Genomic DNA, 24,400 nt, shown 5'->3' with positions numbered 1-24,400 from the left:
TGCAAGGGATACAAATATTCTTCAACAGTGGTAATTTGTGTGTGTGTGTGTGTGTGTGTTCCCATCAGAAAAGGAGTGTGAGACATGTTTCTGGGAGACAATGCCAGTGCATTGCCACAGCTTGAAAAACAAATGGTACTCACGGAATTAGCCTAATGTAATGTAGCAGCTGAAGCTGTGATGCATGTGAATGTGTCTGTAGGGCTTACTGAAGGGCTCTGGTCTTGCTGATCTCCCATGTATTTTTGAGCTTATGCCTTAATAAATGGGGTATATTGTGTCCTGTTTTCCAGTGCTTCCTGATAGAAGTCCTGTTGGCCAGTATTTATGAATGAAAGGGAATGAGTGCTGTGATAGAAAGCCATGCAGTTGCACAAAATGAGGTTTGATGTCTTCTGAGCAGGTTCTGTATCACACATTAGAATAGATGAAGAGGTCTTAGTATGCCAGGCAAAGTAATTGAAGTGAGATCTGGCTTTTGTTTTCTGTGATTTTGTACTTCTCCTTTAGATCATGAATTTTCCTTTCTCTGAAGGTGTTGTTACTCTGTCATGTGTCGATCTGTTCTCTGGCAGAATACAATCACTATGGCAAGAGAAGAAGTTAGATGTATTTAAAGAATTATTGTTCAAAATGCAAATTTCTTCTCATATGGGTGGATGAAAAAGGGGGAATCCCAAAGCACTGCTTAACAGCTCAGTCCTTTGGATACAAGTCCCTCCCTTAAAGCTATTTATGGCTGTATTTTTCTTTGTAGAATTGTAAAAAGAACTCTGTACAAAGGTACCATCATATTAAATGGGAGACAGTGGCATCCAGCCATGCTATTTTTAGGCTATTGTGCTCTTAACTTGCTGATCTGAGTGTTCTGGACAGTGAGCGGGGGAGACCTCGTACTAGAAATGCCTGCTCATGGAGTTGAATCTAGTCTGAAAACAGAACGAATAACAAACTTGGCTGTCAGAAAAGCAGGTCAGAGTTGTACCTGAAGTGACTATTACTAAGTAAAAAGTGTGATTAAAGCACAATGCCTGCAACGTAGACTTTTACTCGAAAGCTGGCAGTTAGCTCTGGCTTTTGTCCTGCTCAGGTTGAGTAACTGAAATCTATGCAGTCTGTTCTGTATGGGCTAAGAAAAGAAGGAGAAAAAAACTGATTGTCTGTTCTGTGATGGCAATGGGAAAAATGCCAGTTGTCCTCAGTTAAGTTTCTTCCAATAGTTCTTAAGCTTTTCCTAAATGCTGTGACAACCCCTCCATCTGAGCAAGTGGTATAGTTTTAGAAACCTTCAGAAAGGAAATTGCCTTATACTTGGTGAATTTTGGATTATTTAACTCATCTATTAATCTGATACTACCTCAGATAGTAAAGGCTGCAATAAGGCATCTCGTATGTAATTTTCACCCTGGCCTCTTTGTGCCATATGCAGCTTTCATCTTTTCTTGACTTCCACTATGACTGGAGCTGTGGCTAGAGTTGAGTTCCAGTACTACTTCAATACTTCCACCTATCTGCGGCAGAGCAATGCCACCTTGACTCTGCTAGCACAGAACTGTAGAGCTGCACCACGAACCAGATGCAGGAACTACTCTAGGCTCTGGAAGAACAAAGTCCTCGAGGTAAATCAGTTCCTGGTGTGCTAACATTAAGCCCATGTTACCCGTACCATGAAACCACTGCACTGGTTACGTGGAAGTACAAATTGGATGCACGTTTGTTGGTTGCACTTGGTTGCTGGCTTGTTGCAGTGTTTCAAGCAGTGTAAGTGACAGCTGAAAGGAAACTAAGGAAAGGCACTCAGCTTCATGGTTAGTGTGACCAGTTAGCTGATACAGCCCTATATTTGGTGCAACGTGGCAGTAAATGTTAGGGGATGGATAAATATCAGTTGCCCAATGCGGTGGCTGCTGCTCAGCTGTGTAATATTTTTGTATGTTTTGTGCAGGGTGATTGGTTTTACTATTTAGACAATTCAGTAACTTCTTTGGGATCATGTAAGCTGGCTTCCCTCCTGATTGAAAAGACACAACAACAGAACTGGAATCGCACTGGGGTTAAAACAAAGTAGCACCTTTGAATCCTTGGCTAAATTTAAGTGCATTGCAGAAGACCAGGAATGTAGCTTTGCCACAGGGAACATTATACTTATACCTCTTTTGCCTAAAACTTGTCCCTAAATACCCTGTTTGTTTGGACAGGCTTTAGCTTTAGGTTAAATTCCCCATCAAACCACAGTAAGGGTATTGTGTAATTTTGAACACTTAAATTAGACATGGTGCATCATTCTAAATAGAACAACACATCATCCATGATAATCACAATGTTCTTGGAAGTTAAGTTGAATTCAAGATGCCCTAACCAGAAGTGATGATGATGATGATCCTTTTATTTATTAACATCTAGGAACCCTAATATTAGAGCAGGACCTCCCTGAGCATTAGGCCTAGGCAGAACTGTAGCATTATGAGCTAATTAAAATTCTACATGGTGCTGTTTACAAAAACAAATTATAACGTGTTTTGTGCTTACTGTCAGTTCTCAGCAACAGGTGTTTTGTTAGCAAGAAGCTGTCTATTTTGGGAACTCGTGTTAAAGCGGCTTTTATCTCTTCTGGGTTTGATATGCTTAAAATAAGTGAAACTTATGCTGTATTGTGAGCAGATTACTTATTCACTGAATATCAAAAGAAGCGATTACTGAATCTGTTTCTATTCTTTTAGTAATTATATGGGTAATCTTGTAAGTGTTTGAATCTTTCCTACGTATTATTTTTATCAGTTTGTAAATCCAAACCTGTTTTGAAACGGCATGAAAGAGAGTTTATGGAGTTGCCCTCCATGTACGGCCCTTAAACTTGGGTCTGGTATCGTAAAGGAATGTAGGGAATTTTAGGATCTTCTAATTTTACCCAACCCCTGATTTCTGAAATGGCTGAGTGCGCTGTGTGGTGCCAAGGCAAGCCAAATGTGGCTTTGTCTTGCCTGTTTCAGAGTAGCTGTCTTGTCATTTCTGGAGCACTTTGAGAATTTATTTGAAACCTGACAGATTACTGACATGCCTTCTTTTAATTTATAGAGCTGTGATAGAAATATGGAGAGTAACTTGAGGGTTCCTGCAGGATTCTTTGGCTCCAGGCACCTCAATGCCAAAGCAGGGCTATGAGATAGCACTCTCTAGAGTTTGTGCCGGGGAAGAAGAGGGCTCAGCAAGCAGTGCCTGCAGCTCCTGCAGCTTGACACCGGTTCTGCTACGCATGGTGGAAACTGGTTTGTGCGAGCTGAGGTGGCGGGCTGCTGGAAAGCAATTACTGAGATGGTTTGGTTTTCTAATGGGTGTAACTTCTCAATTGTTGTTCCTCCTGAGCAGGCGCCTGAGCAGCACTGCCTAAAACTTGTGCTCTTTTGTTCATGTTTATGTATTCTATCACCAAAATAACTTCATGTAAGGTTTCTGTGGCAGTCCGGTCACAGAGACAGCCATCTTCCAAAAATGAACCTGCTACCTCTAGTCTCAAATCATAGGTGAACTGGGTAGGCTAAGCTAAGCAAGTGCACCTTCACGTTTTGGGAGAAAGAAGCCTTTGTGTCTCCTTGGCTTGTGTGCTGACTGAGGGTGATTTGGGTAGGACAGCGTGACCAGTGGGGTGCTGGCCGGTGTCCTCCCTGCGTTCCTCAGATATGCCTCTTGGACTTCTCCCAGAGATAGCGATACAAAAGCAGCTTCCAGAAACATGACCTGCTCTTTTCTCTTGCTTACTTTTCTTGGTCTGTAATTCATTCAAAAGTTGTCTTTTGCTCTGTACAAAATAACTGTAGTTACTGTGTTGCTCTTGGTGCTTTCAATGTTTAACTAGTTATCTTTATTGAAGGTCCCTGTCCTGTGTTACTGTAAACAAGCGTGTCCTGCTCCAAGGGCTGCTTGCTATTTTTTTCTCTTGAATGGGAGAAGTGATTTTTGTTCTCTGCATTTTTTTTAATTTTTTATTTTTAAATGTAGGTTGACCTCTCCGAAAAGGCAGCTTTGTCAGCTTAGATTTTCTAACAGTCATCACTGAAGAGGCCAAAGCTTTGAGCTAGCGGTGGTGCTTCTGAAAGCTGCTAGGTACTTCTCTGCGCTGGAGTTTCCTGTGTTACCTGGGACTGTCTTCAAGGGTATTGTGCTGCTAGGGGAGAAGAATTAAAGAAGCAGCTGTTGGGTTTTCTGCCAGACTGGTGTCTCTTTGAATTTCACAAAGTTTGGATCATGCCATACGCAAGGGCCTAAAGCTAATAAAGCTGTGGTGTTAATCTTGATGAACTAAGAAATCCAAACATTATTTTTAGTACATCTAAACACATAAACCTTGGTATCTTGAGTTGTATTTTGCTGCTTTAGTCTTTGTGTGAAACACATCCAAGATAGGAAGATTCTTGAAGTTTTTAAATGCAATACTCTGTATAGTCTTGTAAGGTGCTGCTGGGGTAACATCTGGTACCAAGGGCTGTAGCTCTCTGTGGCAGCTTTCTGGAATTCCAACACTCATGAAACAACTTTTGTCTGTGCTCTACCTCTTAGAAATCCTGTGTAAATGGCATCTGATTCCTTGTACTAGTCAGTAAACCACACCTCTTACCATTCTCATTGTTTTTAGGATTGAGCTTTCAGTAGAGTTGTGAACATCATGGGATTGCCACTTTATTTGGTATGGTGAAGGTAGTAAAAGGTTTGGAAACAAGAACAACTTGCTTCTGTTGTCCACTTGTAGACGTACTTAGTGGTCACTGGAAGTAACTTGATGTGTTTGTGTGAGGGGAATGAGTTTCTAAAGTATCTTGTTTTACAGAAGCTAATCTTTGGTTCTCGTAATCCGTACTTTGCAAGGGTTGAACGTGGCCACAAGTAAACAAAGTAACAGCTATTAATAGTGTATGCAGACAAGCATGGAAAGCTGAATCCTTATCAACGATCTTCTTAAGACCAGTATTGAATCTGCACCTTTATTCTTTCCTACTAAGAGCAAAGAGGTAGTCCTGAAATGTTTTCTTGTTCCTCGTGTAACCTTGAGTACGACAGCAGGCAGCTGAAGTTAACAATGTAAACTCCTTAACACTGGAGGCTTTGTCTATACCCAGTGTTCCTGGGTTGTGCAATGATGTAACGCTGTTAGTAGGGTACTCTGCCTCAGAGCAGTTATGAAAGTTGCTGATGTTCCTTCCCTTTGTAAGACCTGTGCTCTGTGCTTTCTGTCCACCTTCTGTCTCTGAGACTGCACTTTGTTGTGGCTTCCTCTACCAGTGTGATTCTGAGCTGTGTGAGTAAACAGTCTTGCTCCCGTCTTAAAGCTGGGATTTATGCTGTAGGGTGAGCGTAGCTTTCTTGAGGGTCCAGACTTCACTTTTAATTATAATTTTTGTATTGAAAGATCTGAACTAGCTAGCTACTTGGAATTAGAATTGGAGAAAAGACTTCCTATAACTCTTTCCATTTTTTTTGGTAAAGTTTCTGCAGGGAGTGTCTAATATAAGTGCTTGTTTTTATCCTAAAATAAGTCTATGCATGAAACAAAAATAAAAAGCTGTTCAACAGGAATAGACTGGAACACAAGTAGATATTAGATGACTTGTCAAGTGAGTTGCAAGAACACGTTACGCAAGTCTTTGGTCACTAGTTTGAATATTATGTTTTCAATATTAAGCCATTACATAAAATCTGCTTCAGTAGCTCAAGTTGCAATTTAAAGCTGCATTCAGTTCTGAGCAGAAGGGGGACTCAGGGCCTACTGGAGTCAACTGAAAGCTTTAAAACGCAGGGATTCTCTGGGTGTTGAAGTTAGATAACTCCCGTGTTTTGAAAAATGCAGCAGCTGTGTGTTCTGCTGCTACATGAACAAAGAGGTCACTGCCCTTACAGATCTGCTTGCACAGTTGGTCCTTAACCATATTCACTTTTTTTTAACCCAGAGCGTTCTGATGAAACTGGGTCAGAGTGTAACTCTGCGTGCAGCTACGCTGGCAAATCTGAACCAGCTGGAGTGTTTTAGCCAGGGTGAGCTGTAGATGAAATGACATGTCTGACTGCAACCAGAAAGCTGGGCTGAGCCTTAATGACTGAGGCCCCTATTCAAATCTGCCAGTTCTTCTTGGCTCCCTAGCAAGTTGCTGGGACATGGCAATGCCTTAAAGCAGCTACAAGTATCTGCTCTGTGAATGTAAATTGGAGCCTTTTGGGAGCGAGCAGAAGAGTAAAGAGAAAGCAGGACTATTTTGTAACTCTCTATTGATTCACACTTCTAGGGCTTTATACCCTGAGCAATGTCCTGCTTTCAGCATGACACCTGAGCAGCCATTCCCTGTTTCTGTGGGTTCTGCAGGGGACTGGTATCCTCTAACACAGCCCTTTGGAAATTTATGCAGCAAGATTCGACAGAGCTCTTTGCTTAGGCCTTTATTTGCCATTTGTTTTTGAAATTCCTGTGGAGGAATGCATTTCCTATTTATTACTTTTCGTACTAACGTGCCTTTTTCCTATGGTGATACAGGTGGCATTAGATAAGCGTGCCAGCATGTGCTATAGAAGTAAATGCATTTTTAGTCTACCCAACTTCTTATCTCGCTTTTGTTTGGGCCTGGGATGAAGGTTTGTACGTTTAAGCAGCACAATTTCCATTTTTATAGTTACATCCTTGCTTCGTTAGCACAAGGGGAAGATGACCATTAGCACTGGTGCTTGTTAAATCAGCGTTGAACCGTTCCATTATAAAGGTGATTATGATAGAGGAGGGAATATTCTAATCACTTGTTTAAGAATTGGACTCATCCTTTAAGTGATTTGAGATGAGTGTCAGTTGAAATCTGTCAGTGCACTGATCCATCGTCCTTGACAGTGAGGAGAGGAGCCTGAACTAAATGCTCTGCTTTCTCTTTGAGGAGTATTTTTGAAGCTGGCATTGGAGCGCTTCAGACTGCGTTTGGGTTTGCTACCGCAGCCAAAGCAGCCGAGTGCTGCTGGGTGGTCTCCTTAGCTTCAGCGTTGGCATTTGGGAGGGATCCTTTTCAGACCAGTAACGGATTTTAGGAGCGTACTTCAGGGGTGGTTGATGGGGCAGGGATGGCAAACACAAGCTCTCAACTTAAAGTGCCAGTGGTGGAGTAGGAATTGCCTGTGCACTGTGCACCTCCTGGAGATTTTCCTCAGTGTAGACAGTGTTGAACAGGACAACAAAAATGGTAATTAGAAAAGGTTTAGAAGGGAAACAGAATAAATGCCATTCAATTGGACATCCCAGAATGGAAAGGGAGTTTAAGGAGAACTTGAATTTGGGATCTTTTCCTTAGGGGAAGACAGATAAAGAGAGAGCTGACTGCAGAGGTAGGATTTTTTCTCTTCTTGTTGAGAGGAAGGGGGGAAAAAAAAGATTATTTCTAAACCGTGTGTGTTTAATCCTACTAAATGCTGCTCTCTGATCTTACTGATTAATGATTCAAGCCTGTAAAGCTAGAGTATTGGTTATTTGAAACTCGTATCATATAAACATTTTAATTAATAAAAAAAAGAAAAAGCCGAGTATCATGGTGCTTGCTCCATGGGGAAAGGACGTGCGTAAGTATTTTATTACTTGCTTTGTGGAGTATTGGAAGAGGCATCTCTCCTCACAGCGAGCCTGACGTCCAGCAGATATAACCAGCTCTCACGTTTCCACAGCCTCAGCTCTGTATATGTGTTATGATTATAATCACTAATGTCCTTTATATGGTTCCTCGTGGTTGCTGCTTGGTATGCAGAGTAATTGACCCTCTGCAGACGTGTGCTGGAGCAGAGGGAATGGTGGGACCTGTGTCAGCAGGCTAGTGTGAGATTTCAGTGAGTCAGGCCTCACAGATACAGGAAGGTATCTGTATATGGCAAGGCTAACAGAAATGGGCAGATTTTACTCTGAATTGGTAGGAAAAGAGGGATTTAGCATGGTAGCACACAGCGCTGCAGACTTATACTGGCAACAAAGAGTATTTTTGAATTGAGCAGTAATAAAAATTACCAGAGGTAATCTCAGCTTAAGTTTAGCAATTTCTAGCTAATGCAAAAAGAGGCCGTCTCCTCCATAATCTTCAGCAAAGTGGATGTTCTGGGGTTGTGTTAGGGGAAGATTGTGTAAGGCTCTTGGCCTTCCCTCTAGTACACTTCCCTCGCATTAGTGCTCGTATGACTGGTTATACAGCTATACCATAAAGCACAGCAGGTAACATGCTTAAAATATTGTAAAAAGTGTTGTTTTTTTAAAGATGAATCAATTCTACATTCAGAGTATCAGGGTGACCCTATGAGCATTGTGCTAGCACAGCTTGCAGGGAACAGGCAGAGGCTGGAAACCTCTCCAGCAGTGTTAAAAGCTCCACACTTGTTCTGTGACACCTCCGAGGGGGACATACACGCAGCCACATTGGTCCCAAGACCTTACTGTCACTGCAGCTATGGAGTTTCTTCCAGTTTTGTACTCAAGCCAAGCTGGGAGACCAGACTTGAAAGTACAGCTAGGGTATGTGCTTGGCATGTGTTGTACAGCAGCTTAATCCCCAGTAATGGCCTGCTGCCACTCGAAGGGGCCGTCCTGTTTTTAACCTTGTCACTTCCTTTGTGCCCTGTGTTGGTTCTCGAGTTGGTCATCTGTCAGATCTGCAGGCTCTCCAGTCCAGCAGCATAAATATTGCTGTTTTTCCATCGGATGAACGAGCTGCTCTGACTCACCTCGTGATTGCCGGCTCCAGTGCAGAGGAAGGGGTGGGAAGGCGCAGCGGGGGCCGGGGTTGTGCAGGCAGGATTACCCCTTTCACAGCCCTGCTAAGGCGCAATTTCCCTGACAGCCCCCCATTACACGTGATGGTTGGGCTCGGCGACGTCGTGGGTCTTCCTGCATGAGGAATTAGAGACAGTTTTGAAGCACATCTTCTGAAGTTGAGCCTGGAGCTGGAGGGGGGAGGTCTTTGCTCCCCCCAAACATCTGTTCAGGGATCAGTTCAGCGGCTGCTCCCAGAGCACGGTAGCAGGCCTACCCTGCAGTGCTTGCTGCTGTCTGACTCCTGCCCGAGTTGTGGGGTAGGAATGCCACCGAGGCATGGCACTTGGATCTCAACTCCCTTGTATTCTGAATGCCTGCTTTTGGCCGATGGTTTTCCTAAGGCTTTCAGCCCGCTCAGTTGCTGGAACAAGTGGTTCCCCGTGTGCCTTCAGCTGCTGTCTCCCACCCTAACCCCTCTCTTGTGCCCAGCAAGTGTAACAGATACAACTCGTTTGAGTGGCTGGTTTGCTAAGGCTGATAAATTTGATCCTTTTCAGTGCCTGTTTGTACTGAAAGGGAGGGAACAGCATGGGAGAGGGAGTGAGAAGCTCGGCAACAAGAGCTTATTGTGCTGGTTTGGCATTCTGTGGCTTTAGGGTTTAGGTAGATCAGATCAAGCTTCTCACCCCGGAGCTCACAGGCTGCTAAAAGGGGTGGTCCCCCGTGTGGCATCCCGCCTGTTTGCATGCCATCCTTCACATCCCTTCCCAAGTTTTTCCCCTGAGCGTGGTGCTTGTTTATGTTGGTTTGTGTGCATGGACTGATTGAGCTCACTGCCCTGCCAGAAGAATTGTGATGGCTTTCCTTCTCTTCCTGGCTTGGGGATCTGGTTTGTGGGTCAGTGCAGGTCCTGGTGAGCAGCAGAGCTGGTGGGGGCAGTGTATGTGATGGCCCCCTTCTGAATGCCACAAGCTATTGGAGAGGTTCAACCCCATTCTCATTTGACTTCCTAACATTGCATCAGTTCAATACTCTTTTCTCCATTTTTATCCCCAAAATATTAGCAACCAATACAGGATCTTCCGTTTCCTGTGGCTTTCCTTAGAACTCTTCAGAAGAATCCCTGGCACTTCCCTTGGAGATCTGAGTGTTCTGGAGCTTCCTGCCATTGGTTTGTGCTTTGCCTGGTGGCTGGATCCACTGCTTAATGAACTCGGGAGCTGGCTGAGCTGGAACTCAGTCCAGCTTTTCTTGTTCTTCTTCTGGGCATCCTTGTGCACCTTTCACAATTTGTTTATTGAACTGGGGCAGGCTCTAAGTCCGTGTTAGAAATTGTTACTGTGTGATTGCTTTAGCACCTGGTCCCTTCAGCAAGAGTTGTGTTGGGGAATAAGAAAATAAGCAGTAACTGGTGCTGTTACTGAGTTCCTGCATGCTGCTTGAAGCTAACTGTTGAGCAGGAACCATGGTAAATTTTGAAAGTCAGTATGGTAGAGTTTTTTAATCTGCTGCTGTCTAAAATTAAAAGGTGTAATACTTGCCTTGTGACACCGAATCTCTATTAGCCATTGAAATACTCTGTCCAAAATGTTTTTTAATTAGTCGTTCAGTCTTAAATGTACTATGCCAGGAGTGACTTGTGTAAGGTTTCACCTTTAAAGTGGTTTGAGTTACCAAAGCAGAGAAAACCCGTGTTAATTTCAGCTAAGCCATTTGAGTGAAGTGTAATGTTGGGCTCAGCCAGCATAAGAATTGAATTCCCACATGCGTTACTTGCAGCTTTGTTTGAAAGGGTTATCTGGAGAAAGGCAGGCATGAAAGTGCTCTTTTAGCCACAAGTATAATACTTCAGCAAAATCAAATTTAGCTGCAATTTGAGGTCAATGGGGGCTTTGTGTGTCAAAAATCAAATGCTTTTATATTGGGGTGGGAGAGTGCAGTCAAACAGATGAAATAAGCTTCAACCTGCAATTAAGGTTAATAAAATACCGAGATTTTTTTGTCTTCCTACCTGTATATCTCCCTTGTCTTATATGTAGTTTATGGTTCTTAGAGCAGAGCACCTTACTGGCCAGGTTCTGTGTTGCTCCTAGCTTTGCAACCCAGAGATTTACTTCTGAGGTATCAATTTCCTATGCTTTTGGGAAATAACAACAAAATGCAACGGTTGTGGGTGTGAGAGGAGCTGAGGATATTTGTCTAAAAACAAAATAATGGGAAACTTGTTAGCATTTGGCTTCAAATGCATCTTATGTAAAAGGAAATGTTTTTACCCTGGTGTACTTCTGACTGTGGTTTAATTTAGTTTTATAACTTGGCAACTGGTAAAATATGCAAATATCTTGAAACCTCTTTCCCTCTGGATTTTCTTATCTCTGCTTTTGATATATATATACTGATATTACTTGAAGCATTGATTAGCAGTGATACTGATAATTTATCTTTGTTTTGACTTGCAAGGATTAAAGTCGTCTATGCTTCAATCTAATTTTTAATTGGGAGTGTTAAATGGTAGACCTAAATTGATCTTGAATGGAATAATTAATATGTTGAGATACTTAGTTTCTTAGTGAGAAACTTTTTTCTTTCACAACTGGTAAAAAATAAATAAATCTCAGCGAGTGACAGATGTCAATAACTCATCTACAAGTTGGACCATTAGAGAATAGGAGGTTCAAATACCACTGAAGAGGGGTGTTTGTGGTAATTCTGTTAAGAAGGTTTAAGGTTATCCATAAATGTCTCTTCTAGAAGATCTTGATGAGCCTTAGGGAAATCCAGATTTCCAAACACGAACTGTAAAAGTTTTTCCTGAGGCCTCTAAATGAAATTTCTCAATTTCAGGTGTGTAGAAGAAGGGAAAATGGCTCAAGAAACCAACCGTAGCCAAGTGCCTATGCTTTGTTCCACTGGTTGCGGATTTTATGGGAACCCTCGTACAAATGGCATGTGTTCAGTGTGCTACAAAGAACATCTTCAAAGGCAGAACAGTAATGGTAGAATTAGTCCTCCTGGTAAGTAATGCTATTGTAGTGCTGTTTGAAATTTGAAATGGAAAGTTAGGCTGTAGCTTGATTCTTGACCATGTCCAGATACTAAATACGCTTGAAAGAATAGGAGCATTAGAGCAAACCACTCTATCCTATTCAAGTATTTTACCTGCTAGATTAAACTTGGGTGAAATGTTCACAGTGCAGTTGTGCTGTGATTAATCTGCTTAGAACTTGTTAATATACTTTGCTTTGATACATGTATGTTATGTTGTTTCCAATGTCATGATAAAAATGCAGGAAAGCAGTACATCAACACATTTCCTGAAATTACTGACAATAGAGAGAACATCTAGCTTGGGGAATGTTTGTGAAAAACATTTAATATACAGGCATCTAGGTTTGTAGCCTGATGCTAAAAGATTAACTTCCCCTTCTTTTGAAAAGTTTCTCCTAATGTCATAGTTTATCCTTGTTTGGCCCAATATACTTTGGTACAAAGCAGATTGTGTTTATTTCTGTGGGTTGGGGAACTCTTCCTATACTGCTCCCCAGGAGTAAGCTAGGAGATCTCTTTCCCCCTTAAAAATTCATGGCAGTTCTCTCAGAAAGAGGAACCCTGTCTCTATTTTACCTTCACTATGATGTTTCTGCTTGGGGAAGAAGAGAGAGGAAGTGCTTCCCTTTGGAACCTGACATGTCTCTTCTGGCTCGGCTGGATACTGACACCAAGAATCTCATGTTGTGTTCCTCAAGACTTCCTTAACTTTTAATATTAACTTCTAATATTTAAGCAATATATTTCATTGCTTGAAATCTGGGGTTCTAGGTTCTACAACTTCAGAATGGATCCTAAGGTGATGTTAGGGTTCAGTAATACTGTTTCTCACAGATCCATCTTGTTTTATTTAATAAAACTTATGTCAGAAAAATTGAGTTAATCCTGAGAAGGCTGTTTGTAGACACTTGAGGTAGCAGAAAATAGTAACTATTTTAAAGCTCCATCTCTACGGTTTTGTGTTGTGGAACTTGTGGGGGCCTGGGGCTTGGAACATGTTCAAAACATGGCCAAGCAAAATTACTTCTTGTAAAATTATTTTTCATTATGGTATTGACTGAGATTCAGTTACTTTCCTGGCTCGTGTCACAGAGGTCGAAGAATAATTGCACTGTGTAATTTATGTAATCCCAGGAAGTAGTGTACCACATTTTTACATTAGTGTCTTCCTTCCAGCAACTTCTGTCAGTAGTATAACTGAGTCCTTACCAGTTCAATGCACAGAAGGCAGTGCCCAAGAAACTCAGTCAACTTTAGATTCTACATCAACTCCATCTATGCAGCCAAGGTAAGTGGTTTCTGTTATTTTTTGTACATAAAAATGTTTTAATCAGCATGATGAAATTAACTATGCTCTGACTCTGCATAATTAAATGCCAAGACCTGGATTAGGAAAACATGCAAGATTTAACTGAGAAATTTAAAGCATGGGATCTCAGTAAATAGTGGCCGATCTGTTAGCTACATCTTGCATTCAAATGCAAATTTGCCTTTAGAATTTAGCCTCAAATAGGAGGATTGCCAGCTTCATGCTGTTCTACAAAGACTTGTCTGGCTAGTCTTCCGGCTCTGCAATGTGCAGTTGGTTGTATATTTACCAAAGGAGAGCTCTTTCCATCCCAGAAATTTGAGGGTTTTGTAAAATGGCAGAAAGCTATTGACTAGTACTCTCGTAAATAAACGTATGATAATGTGTTAAGGAATAGTTGTTTCACAAAAAGTGGAACATACAGAGGAAAAGATGTCTGACTCTTAGTACAAGTGGTACCGCTGAACTGATGTCTTATTAAACAACTAATTTCCAACCTGATTACTCAAGGAGAGGTAACAGCCTGTTGTAAATCCCTCAGACTTAAAGTGCTTTCCATTTGTGAAAGCTAAATATTTATTTGGTAGCTGCATTTCAGTTTAGGAAGACATAACCAACAGGAACTTTTTTTTAAAGTGCTTTGGAAATTTTTGCAGTGAAAAACATTAGTTACACTATGGAAGCTAAATGAAAGTATGTAATAAGGGACAGGCCAAGGGTAAGCAGGATCTGATTTCATCTGTTATTGTTGACTGATTCTGTTCAGACTGTTTTCTGCTCCTTAGCTTTTTATAGGAGGTGTTATCTCATGCTTGGGTCCTGCGTATGAACTGAGTGCTAGGTGCCATGCTTGATGCTATATTCGATCTTTCTATTCTGGGATTTCTAATTGAGGTAGAAAGTATATATCTTACCCTGCTATAACACTTAATCTGTATTTAAAAAGAAACACCTGTTATATTTATATATTTATACATAGATAATTGTATATATACATATATAAAATCATCTAGGTCAACACACAGAGGTGAACCAATTACAGTGCCTTGGGCTTGTTTTCCCACCTAACCTTTACAGTATTCACTTTTTTTAAAAAGTATTTTTTTGATCGCTAGCTCAGTTACAGAAGAAAATATGGATGGCGGCTCTGAGACTTGCATTTTAAAAAATCAGTATTGCTTGTTCTTTTTTCCAAAGTAAAAGTAGGGGCTCTGGTCGTACTTCAGAGTTATGATACACTGAGGAAATGTCTGCTAAATTGAAAACGGACTTTCGTAGGTGACCTAGTCTGCAGTTCAAGACCTCTATGTAACACTTGGCAATTAAAATTACAGCTCTGGTGCCCTGGTTGCATCATGGACTACTAGTAGGGCTTTGTTGGTTCATAGACTGCTGGGTAATCTGATTTCTTGGATTCAGAGTGAATCCCTGAGAGGAAGGTGAGAAATAAATTGGACAGGTGGATCGTTTTACCCCTCACTTGGGCCTTGTCCCACAGCACAAGTGCTGCTGAACAGTTTGTCTGCAACTGCTAGAATTAAATCTGTCTCCCGTAACTGTCCAGGGTATTCACCTCTGAGTTTTCAGACACACTGATTTTAGCTGACAGGGTTGAGAAATCTGGCCATCACTGCTTTTCACTGCAAAAATGTAAGGGGTTCTGCATACAACTGCGGATTCTTTATTGCTGGAAACATTGACATGCTGCAATTTTCTTGTTCACTGGAATCACTGGAATACCAGAAGTAGCTCCTCTACAATTATCTCAATGGCGTATGTTAGAAATCTTTGCGAATGTTGCATTGTTGCTTCTGTGTGGAAGGATAGCATGCCAAACTACAAAAAGGGGGGGGGGGGAGAAGAGGCAAACGTTTTTTGGTAGTTGAACTGACTTACTATATTCACTATGAATGCAGTGAATGCAAAAATGTTCAATTTTTCATCAGCTCAGCTTGTCTGGTATTCTTAGCGTAACACTTTTTTTTTTTTTTTTTTTTTAGTGGTTACTAAAGCAACTTCAGAGTGAAAAGTTTTGGCATGCTCTCTTGTCAAGACTTAAAGTATTTCTTTAATGAATGCTCTTAGGGTATGGATGTGCCTTCTTTAAAAATAACTTTTTTTTCCCCTCTAGCCCTGTGTCAAGTCAGTCACTTTTAACAGAATCTGTAGCATCATCCCAACCGGATAGTACGGCTGTGGACAAAACAGTACCTGAGACAGAAGACTTGCAAGGTTGGTGCCTAGTTCTCAGAGATGGATCTTATGAATAATGTTTTTAAATCTGTGTTCATAATACACTCCTGTTGGAATGATGGCTCATTCTCAAAACCAAATGTTCTGTGAAATCAGATGGCAAAATAAGCATTTTTTAATATATGAGCCTTAAACTGGAAATTTCTAACTTGAATTGTGGATTTCAGTATCTGTTGCAGCAGGTTTATTAATTGGGGTTGGAAATGCACATCATAAATAAACCTATTGTTAGGTCTTTATGCCACAGCTGCTGCATGCAGATAGAGCTCTGACTATATATTACTTCCCAAAATAGTCATTTTCAAGTAGGGCAAATATCACAGAAGTTTAAGCATATTTGTTAAAGAGGGTGCTATGTCATAGCTAAGAACAGTGTTATTCTCTAGTATAAACATGAAATGCGTACAAAAGAGCCTTTCACCTAATAATTTTATTGGCTCTGGTGTAATATTTTAAACCACTGAAATTAATGTTACCAAAGATAAAATTACAGAACTATGCACTCTGGTTGCTTGAAGGAAAATAACTGAGTGGATCACTTCAACTATATAGGCCTAAAATCCTTATTGTTCTTACAATGTAAAGTGTTTTTTTCCTCATTGATTCTTATGTACAGGCTTGCAGAGCTTAAAACTATAGTGTTTGATAGCATTTATTAGCAAAATGCAAAAATAACAGTATACCAAGTCTGCTCAGGCCTGTAATCTACAGATGTTAAAAAAGTTATTTTAAGGTAAGTCAGTAAGTATTCTGCTTTTTCTTTTGATGACACAGCTAAAGCTTCAGTGAGTAGAGCTCTGTTTCTATGGACTTGTCTTTAAATAGTTGTTTGGGTTTTCCCATAAATAGAACATACAATTACAGTTAAAGCTGATAAATATGATTTTTGTTGAACTTCCAGTATTGCAGATATTATACTGAACATGAATTCTCCCTTTTTATAAAGCAAAATAGTAAAGTCATTGTTTGTGACTGTTACCTCGTCGGTGCTGAGTAAAGGCCACATCATTGGTCACACAAACAGTAGCTGTGAAACTCAGAGAAAAGGTTGTAATGCTAATGCCATTTTGTACTAGCCTTTGAGAAGTCAGTTATTGAACAAATGGTTGTTTAGTCTTGAAGATGTATTCTGGATGTATGTTCTAATAGCTGTTACTTAGTTTTCTGGAGCTGAAAGCTTTTGTTGCCTCAGCTTTCACAATGCACACAAGGCATGCTCTTAATACATAGATCAATGACATCTGACCCTACCTGGTTTGACAGAAGAGCAAGGGCTGAAAAGGCTTATGCTTCTCAAGTCATATATATTTGCCCAGTGGAGGTAGATTTGCAAGGTATGCTTTCAGCTGATACACCACTTAGTAATAAAAATAGTTTCTCTTTCAGCTTAGCACTATAGAGAAACTGGGATGTGCTGCGTATCAACTGTAACCTAGCTCCTATGCAGGTATATCCCTTGCAGGGGACCTCAGAAGTAGAACAAGCACTGCAGATACACAAATTTGCTACTACAGGTTTATTCTGGTATTGACATAACATGTATCAGGCAATATAATGTCAATTTTTGTAAGCTGTTTTTCCTTTGACCGTCATGTTTTTTTCTCCCTCACTACTTCAAAAGTTTCCACAACCTGTTAGTCTCATGATCTTCGTTTTCCATCCAGTGCCTGAATTAATGTCTCTGTTTACATATGTATCTTGCTTGCTCGGCTTAGCTGTAAATCAGAACTCCGAGTTTGTAGCATGTACTGCTTTTTCACTTGGAGGCAGAAGGAAGAGTACTTTATTTTAAAATATAATCTTTGGTTCTGGTACTGTGTGGTGACTTGGGCCAGTGAAAAGACTTTCCCCAACAAATTTCCAGAAGAATGTCTCTCTTCTTAGCCATTTGGATAAATGTTTGCTCCTTCTAATTCTCCTTAGGAGAAGATGGTTTCATAGCTAGAAGTTTTGATTTCAAGGGTATATTCCTATTTTACTGTATGCATTTCAAGGGTCAACCAATGTCTGGTGTTTAGAGTACTTCAGCTGTGTCCTTTTCTTTGTACCTTAATGATTTCTAAACTAAGAACATCAGAACGTAATTGCAGTTCTAAATTACAATCTCTATTTATAACTCATGGTGGCAGGGTCAGCCCCATTTTCTGAAGAGTGCTTCTGTGCTGTCCCTTAACTGAAAATCATAGGAAATGTAGTGTTTCCAGTTTTAATATTCTACTTTAAAAAGTGTAAGTTTGGAAAGAAAGCAACTTATAATGGATGCTAAGTGGACTTAATTGAATTGTCACAATTCTGCATCCTAAAGACTCTTTTTTTTTCTCACATCGTTCAGAATTTGAATTTTAGGCTGTTGACAAGAATGTAACAGAAATGTGTGAACCAATTATTTAGCATTGTCTAGCTATGTAATATTTAAAAAAAAAAAGTCTCAGTATTGTGGGAATTGGTCTCAGACAGAAGACCTTATAATTCTACTCATGTTGGTGCGGGGGAGGAACAAAAAATAAGATTGTCTGATTCAATCACTTGTTCAGCATTTATTATTCTGAAAAATATTGCTTCATTAGAATACTTGTCTGAAGCAAATTGTTTTGTACTGCTATAATAAGTTAGTCTACTGCAGTTGTTTGGTCGAAGTCCCATTACTTAACATTTATTAGAACTTAGTAGTATATAAAATCAATGAAAGATTAGCTGAATGCTTGGTTTCCTAGATCATTTTAAAGCAGACATAAATGGACTTGAGCTGTGTGCACACAGTCCTTGCTGTTTGCAGAGAAACTAAAACCACAAAGCTAAAATCCCAAAGAGCAGTTGAGATTTTTCTCTTCGTTGAATTTGTGTTTCAAAAGAAATAAAGGAAAATTACAGAATACATTAATAAATTTGGTCTTTACATTTAGTGATTGCCATAATGCTCGTAGGTACTGAACACCACAAAAAGCCCAGGTGCTAAATAGTGGCTAATAGATATTTTTATTTTGAATTTAATGTTCTTATGAACATATCATTAAAGGTGACCTAAAATGAAACACATTATAGTAGGTACAATTGAGCTTCTCTAGCAGCTTTCTTCTATTTGGAGCATTTCTTGAGTTCAGTTGAAGAAATGTCTCATAGATGCTGTACCTCTCACTCATTACAGCACTGTTATAATTAGCTGGTTAGGATTCCTTATTTGTTAGCCAGTGGGTTAATGGGGCTGCCTCCTGGCAAGACTGCAAGCGAATAAAGAGGCATTTCACTGCTCTAGGATTAACAGTCTTAAGACCATCCAGGTTAGGATGTGTACTCTATATTTCAGGGATGCTTTTAAAGGTAAATGAAACTTGTCCTGGGAAGTAGGATTATTCTAACATGTACTTAGTGGAGATCTTGCAGCTCAAGAGCATTGGGATCGAAGTACAAGCTATATTAATGGGTGAGCTCTCAGCCTCTGAGGCTGAAAACTACAGAATACCAAGAGAAACAATTTGTTTTTTGAGCACGTTGTGAATTAGGAAGGTCCATATATTAGCACTGCAAAATTCAATCAATAATGTAATATGCACTATTAGTATTTTTGAAAAATCAAGCTTAACCAACTTGAATAACTAGCTAAAAGGTGCATGTTTGTTCTTCTCAATGAAATCACCTGGCTTGGCATTGCTCTAGGTTTTTGAGAGGTAAAACATTGTAGTAATTATCATTGCTGACTAAATAAAAAAGCTTAATATTAAAACCAATGAGTAGCTACAGAATTTTATGTAGAGATAACTTGGACTTAATGTGAATTCTAGTGAACTAACGGCATCTACTGCAGTGGGCCTTATCAGGGCTGTTTAAGTAAACAGTGCTGGAAAGGAATTGGATACTTCAGGTTTTTGTGACAGTACCAGGGATTTAGATGTAGAGTATAATTTTGATGCAGAAAATTATGTAGGATAGCCTGGGATACCAGCTGAATGATCCAGGGAGAGATGAAATGTTTATGATAGAGGTTTAAACTAAGTTCTGTGGGTAAGTGTGCTTTTATTTAAATGTTCTGTTATCTTAAGTAAACTTTTACTTAGTGCTTCCGTACTAAAACTGCATACAAGCTCTCTTATGTACATAGTAAAATATATATATTTTTTTTTAACTTCTGCTCTTCTGCTAAGGCTACTCATGTAGCTCAGTGATGTGTTTTTTTCTGGCGAACTTTGCTTTCTAGTTCACATTTGTAAGAAATAGCTCATGTTTGTAGTCCGTGATTTTAGTAAATGATTTATTAAAAAAAAAAAAATGCAAATAAATACTGTAGCTTTAATACATTTTTTTCCTTTGCATATTTTTTCTTTTCATGTACTAGTTTTGTTCTTACCAGTCTTTCATTTTTATCTTCCTCTCCAGGTTTCTATGGGAGTAACTGATCTTTCGTGTTTTACCTCTTGTCACAAAACATTTATCACTTTTAGCCTCACTTTCTATTATTATTAGAGAGTTTCTCCTGTAGAGTATCAGTGAAAACTTGGCGTACCCCACATCTTTTAAATATAAAATTTTACACACAGTTTTATTCCATAAAAAAAAAAAAAAAATCAGGGGAAACCCCAGCCTTATGATGGAATATAAATGTAGCTTTCAGTTTTGGAAGTAAGGCTTGCTTTCCCAGTTTGCGTAAGATCTGCAGCAGTTCAGAGGCAGTTGGGAATCAGATAAAGGAAGCTTGGGTTCTCTGATAGTTTCTCAGATGCTTTGACATCTGAAGAGTCTCACCTCAAGGAAAAGCTGGAGCTACCATCAGTCCTTGGCTGAAAGAACTGAATTTGAATCCAGTCTTTTTTCATTTCCATAATATCTGCTGGACTTTATCTTTCTCGTCTTCACTTGTAGGCTCAAGATGAAAAGTATGGGATGAGGAGGGGAAACTCTTTTCCCTACATTGTAAGCTGTAACAGGCTGTTTGGTAACAGTTTGAGAAGTTAGAGGATGCTGGATGCTTTTTTCAGCTGCTAGTTTTAGTTTAACTGCAATAATGGAAATTTTAAGGGGGAGTGAAGTAGTTCAAAAGAGTGTAGGTGAAAGGTTTCTGAGGAAAACTAGGGGAATGTGCTTGCATTTTTTACACAGCTTTCAAAGAAGTATTTTGTCTGTGCTAGTGAAATGTTGGTCTGATCCAAGTGGATAAAATTTAGGAAGCAAGCCTTTCTAAACTGCATAGAAACTTAGTGTGAAGTGCAAGTGATGTAAGAAAGTTGATTTCTCCTTTTGTCCTGTCTTTAATCTGAGACTGAAACAATCCCTCTGCACTGTTTAGCTCACGTGGGTGGAAAAATGCAAACAAAAAACCCACCACAAAACTGGAATGCACCAATATCCTACTGTTACCTTTTTGTAGGTGCAGCATATTTTAGGTTGATTACTTCAGTTTGTTGTCAAAATGTTAGTAGTGATCTTCTGGTTAGGGTTAACCTTAAGTATTGCATTCATTTGGAGGAGACTGTGTTCTTCTTACTAGGTTTGATGAAATGCACTTAAAAGGTAAATATAGCTGTTAGTCCCCTTCCTGTGGGAATGACCTTTTTCTTTCAGAAACTCTGCCTGGTAATAGAGAGGCAACAAACATAAAGCATCCAGAGCAGGGGGAGAGAAGAGAACAGAAGAAATGTCAGGAGCTTTGCAACAAATGTGCTCGGTTCTGTGTTGAGCCTGCAGGGATACAAGGACTGAAGCGTGCTTCATCTCCTAGGTGCTGTTTTCATGGTCAGTCAGAGTATGTTGAAGTTCAAGCAAGCTTGGCACAAGCAAAGCAGTAGCAAAAGCTTCTGCCTCTAGGAGGAAATCCAGGCTCTGGTTGTTTTGATCAGCTAGGAACATGTTCTGTAAAACAAGGAGCGTCTAGCAGGCAGGCCAACTTGTCACCTGCAGAAAAATGAGTGTTTCTTCATGCTTTATTCTTTTTCGGTTAGTTGGCAGCTTGTACTGGTACTGCCAGTGCTTCTGTTCTCTAGCTAAAGGCAGAGCTGGGGCTGGGGGAAGGGAGGGAACCGGTTCAAGCAACACAGGCAGCAGCATCCTGGAATCCAGACAAAGTACAGCAGCTGGGAGTGGTTGCAACATATTTCCTGCGAGCTCCAAGCAGGGTGGTATTGCACTTTACCTGGCTTTTTTTTCTATTGTGTTTATCGTGTTTAGTTTATAGACGGAGCACTAAGCACTGGTGCCTTATTATCTAAAGGTGGTTTAGTAGTCAGGACATCTATAATTATCAAAGAGGATTTTGAGTTAAATCTCTGGCTTCCATGGAAAAGCAAACGGATCTAAAATTTATGGTTACTACAGTAGGTACAAAATGACTCGTGGCAGCAGTAGAAAAATCTTCCCACTCGGTTCCACAGAAAGCAGCAGCCCTTAAATATTTTTAAACCTTTTTTAGTGTGAGATTCATATGCACAAAGAAGATCTATGTATGTATTAGAGCCTTGTTATGCAGGGAACAGTGCCAGTTTTTCCTAAATCTGGCTAACAGTTAAAGGCTTTCTGTAAAACTTATATTGAAATAACTGGATCTTGCTGCAAGAGGAAATGCAAGCCTGAGAGTTTTAGCTCCTAAATGCCAATTTATGGCATAAAGCTTTCTTAACAAATTAATGAACATAGGAATGTCTGTTCCATATAATATGGCAAGAGTTCATTTCAGTAACTCTTACTTCTGATACTTACCTCACATCTTTTGATCCTTAATGCATTTATACTTATATTGCAAACCTTTTAATGTTGTCCGTCCACTCACATATTTGCCCTTTAACAGCCATGTAAAGTCACTTGCAAACTATTATTTTATAAATTTCAGGAAAAGAAAAAGCTGCTGCTTGCGACATAGATGGTGATTTTAAAATGGTTTAATAGCCTGTCCTTGCCATCTTAACATTTGAAATATACTACCCACTTCTGCAAAGTCTCTGCTGTTCAGATATTTTTCTAGCTGTTGTTGTCTCTACCATGTTTTGATACAATACAAAAAGACAAAGTGCTACTTCCTTAACCACCCTCTACCCCACAAAAAAAAAATGAAATAGTAGCACGAGGAGAGGGGAGTGCAAAAACCACCTGGATTATGGAGCAGAGTCACTGTCAACTGGCACAGAACTAGCAAGGTCCTTGATGCATCTGACAGCCTGTGCCTAACAAAAGTCCAGCTGCACAGAGATGCCTGCAGCTATTTCCTGATAAATGTCTGGGCTTGGTGCTGTATTTTATTCTTTACCACACTGGTTCTAGTTCTGCTCCCACTGATGCTCCTCTGAGCTGGAGCTTGCTTTTGTTCTTTCCCTCTTTTGCTGCAAATACTTCTAGCTTGTGTGTACCTTACTAGAAACTTGTCCTGCTGTCATACAGCAATAGCTGCTTGGCAGAGCTCGGATCTTAGCGCTTCTTGGAATTAAGTGTTGTTTTTTTTCCTGGTTTCTATTTCTGTTTTGTAATGTAAGGAATGTGCAAATACTTGAGGAAAACCAGCCAATATCTATTTTTACCTAGGTAAGGCAAATACTACAATTACTTGTTTATAATCTTCCATGTAACCTGTCCCTTTCAGACATGGGAAAATATAAAGGTAGTCTGAAGGTTGTCCCAGCAAGTCTCTTTAAAATGAGATAGGCGTTTACCTACCTCCTGAGTTTCAGGGTAGTGTACTTCCCCTTATATTTCTGTGCATCTTTGGCTATTAGTATCTTATCTCTAATTAGTGACGAGCCCCTGTGTGGGCTTTCTCCAGGTGTATATGAGCAGCAGCATCACAGTAGTAGAGACTGTTCTGAAACACTGCACGTTGTATGGCTTCAGTATTGCAGCCTTCAGCAAAAAATAACGTTGCTTCAGCATTTGGAAGGGAATGTTTTTCTGAACCAATCCTAATAATATGCAAAGCTTCTTATACTTTTTATAAGCAGATCTTAAGAAACAGACCAGTAGCACACATAGGTAACACTTGGTGTTGGATGTTCATTTTCTTCCAAAATTTGGTAACACTGAATCTCAAACCTAATTTTTATTTATTCTAATGTATAAAGGGATGGACATCAATTTTTTTCCTTTATGGTATTGTTGTACTGTGGGTTTTGTATGAGTGTTCAGTGAATTCTCTCCATGAATTAGGCTGAAGGTTCGGAGGGAAGGAGTTCTAGTACCAGAGCTGTGAGTACGTTATACTTCAGACATGAAAGTTGCAGCAAAATTGCTAACCCCAGAGCCTAAATTTACAATGTGGGATTTAGTTTTATCATATGACTTAAAGAGGGGGTAGGGAGAGAGAGAGAGAGATGCTTTTCCACTGTTCTCATAAACTTTTTAATATTAGCTTCAGTGTCAGAGAACGCAGAGCCTACACCTGAAGAACAAGACAAGTCACTTGACAAACCAAAACAGAAAAAGAATCGCTGTTTCATGTGCAGGAAGAAGGTTGGACTTACTGGTAAGAAATACCAATTTTACTTCTCTTTCTGAAAAGGAGATGTAGGCTTTGGACCTTTGAAAGGGTCTTCTCTTAGGGCAGAAATGGGGCTTGGACATCTCTTGATGCTGTAAATTTGAAATAAAAATTGGGCAAAGGTGTTTTCAGCTGGCTTGTACTAGGTTTAGTCTTTCATGTATGCATTTTGTTTTTCAGCTTCCTTTTTTTTTTTCCTAGTGAAATTTATAATTCCAAATATTGCCCTTTTGAAGTCTGCATAGCTGAGGAATTGGCTGATGTTTGCTGCCCTTCGCTAACCACCTTTTGCAGTGGTTCAGTGAAAGGGCCTGAGGAGCTTGAGTTCTTTGGGGTGAAGATTAGCAAATTAAATGAGCAGGAGGTCTCCAAGAGTGTTTTGTACTAGTATATCATGATAGGAGGGGATGGTCAAGTCAAATCTTACTGTAATTGCTTAAATATATTGTTTGTGATTCTTATGCTTTCTGCAGCAGAGGCTCTTTGGCTGATTGACACTGGTGACTGAGATTTATTGATAGTGAGTGAACACATTCAGGATTTAAAACAAGCCAGTCTAATTAAGAATGTTGAAATGGCTAAACTAATA

At 39.9% G+C, this 24,400-nt stretch overlaps 1 protein-coding gene across 3 annotated transcripts in view; it reads left to right on the top strand.

Moving 5' to 3' along the window:
- ZFAND6 (zinc finger AN1-type containing 6) overlaps window positions 1–24,400 on the top strand; it is a 37,713-nt gene that overhangs the window by 12,345 nt on the left and 968 nt on the right. For 2 of the 3 annotated variants that reach the window (XM_082768984.1, XM_082768985.1), the window contains 4 exons: window positions 11,597–11,766; window positions 12,977–13,088; window positions 15,241–15,341; window positions 23,683–23,796. In XM_082768984.1, the coding sequence (XP_082625110.1) occupies window positions 11,616–11,766; window positions 12,977–13,088; window positions 15,241–15,341; window positions 23,683–23,796 (478 nt within the window). In that variant the 5' untranslated portion in view covers window positions 11,597–11,615. Of the gene's footprint in view, window positions 1–11,596; window positions 11,767–12,976; window positions 13,089–15,240; window positions 15,342–23,682; window positions 23,797–24,284; window positions 24,332–24,400 lie in introns of all 3 variants that reach the window. The other variant, XM_082768986.1, reaches the window with a different exon arrangement.

The sequence above is a fragment of the Aythya marila genome (genome assembly GCF_965140915.1).
Source record: "Aythya marila genome assembly, chromosome: 11".
Classification (NCBI taxonomy): domain Eukaryota; kingdom Metazoa; phylum Chordata; class Aves; order Anseriformes; family Anatidae; genus Aythya; species Aythya marila.
The sequence above is the reverse complement of the archived record's forward strand: the minus strand, read 5'-3'. Positions and strand labels throughout refer to the sequence as shown.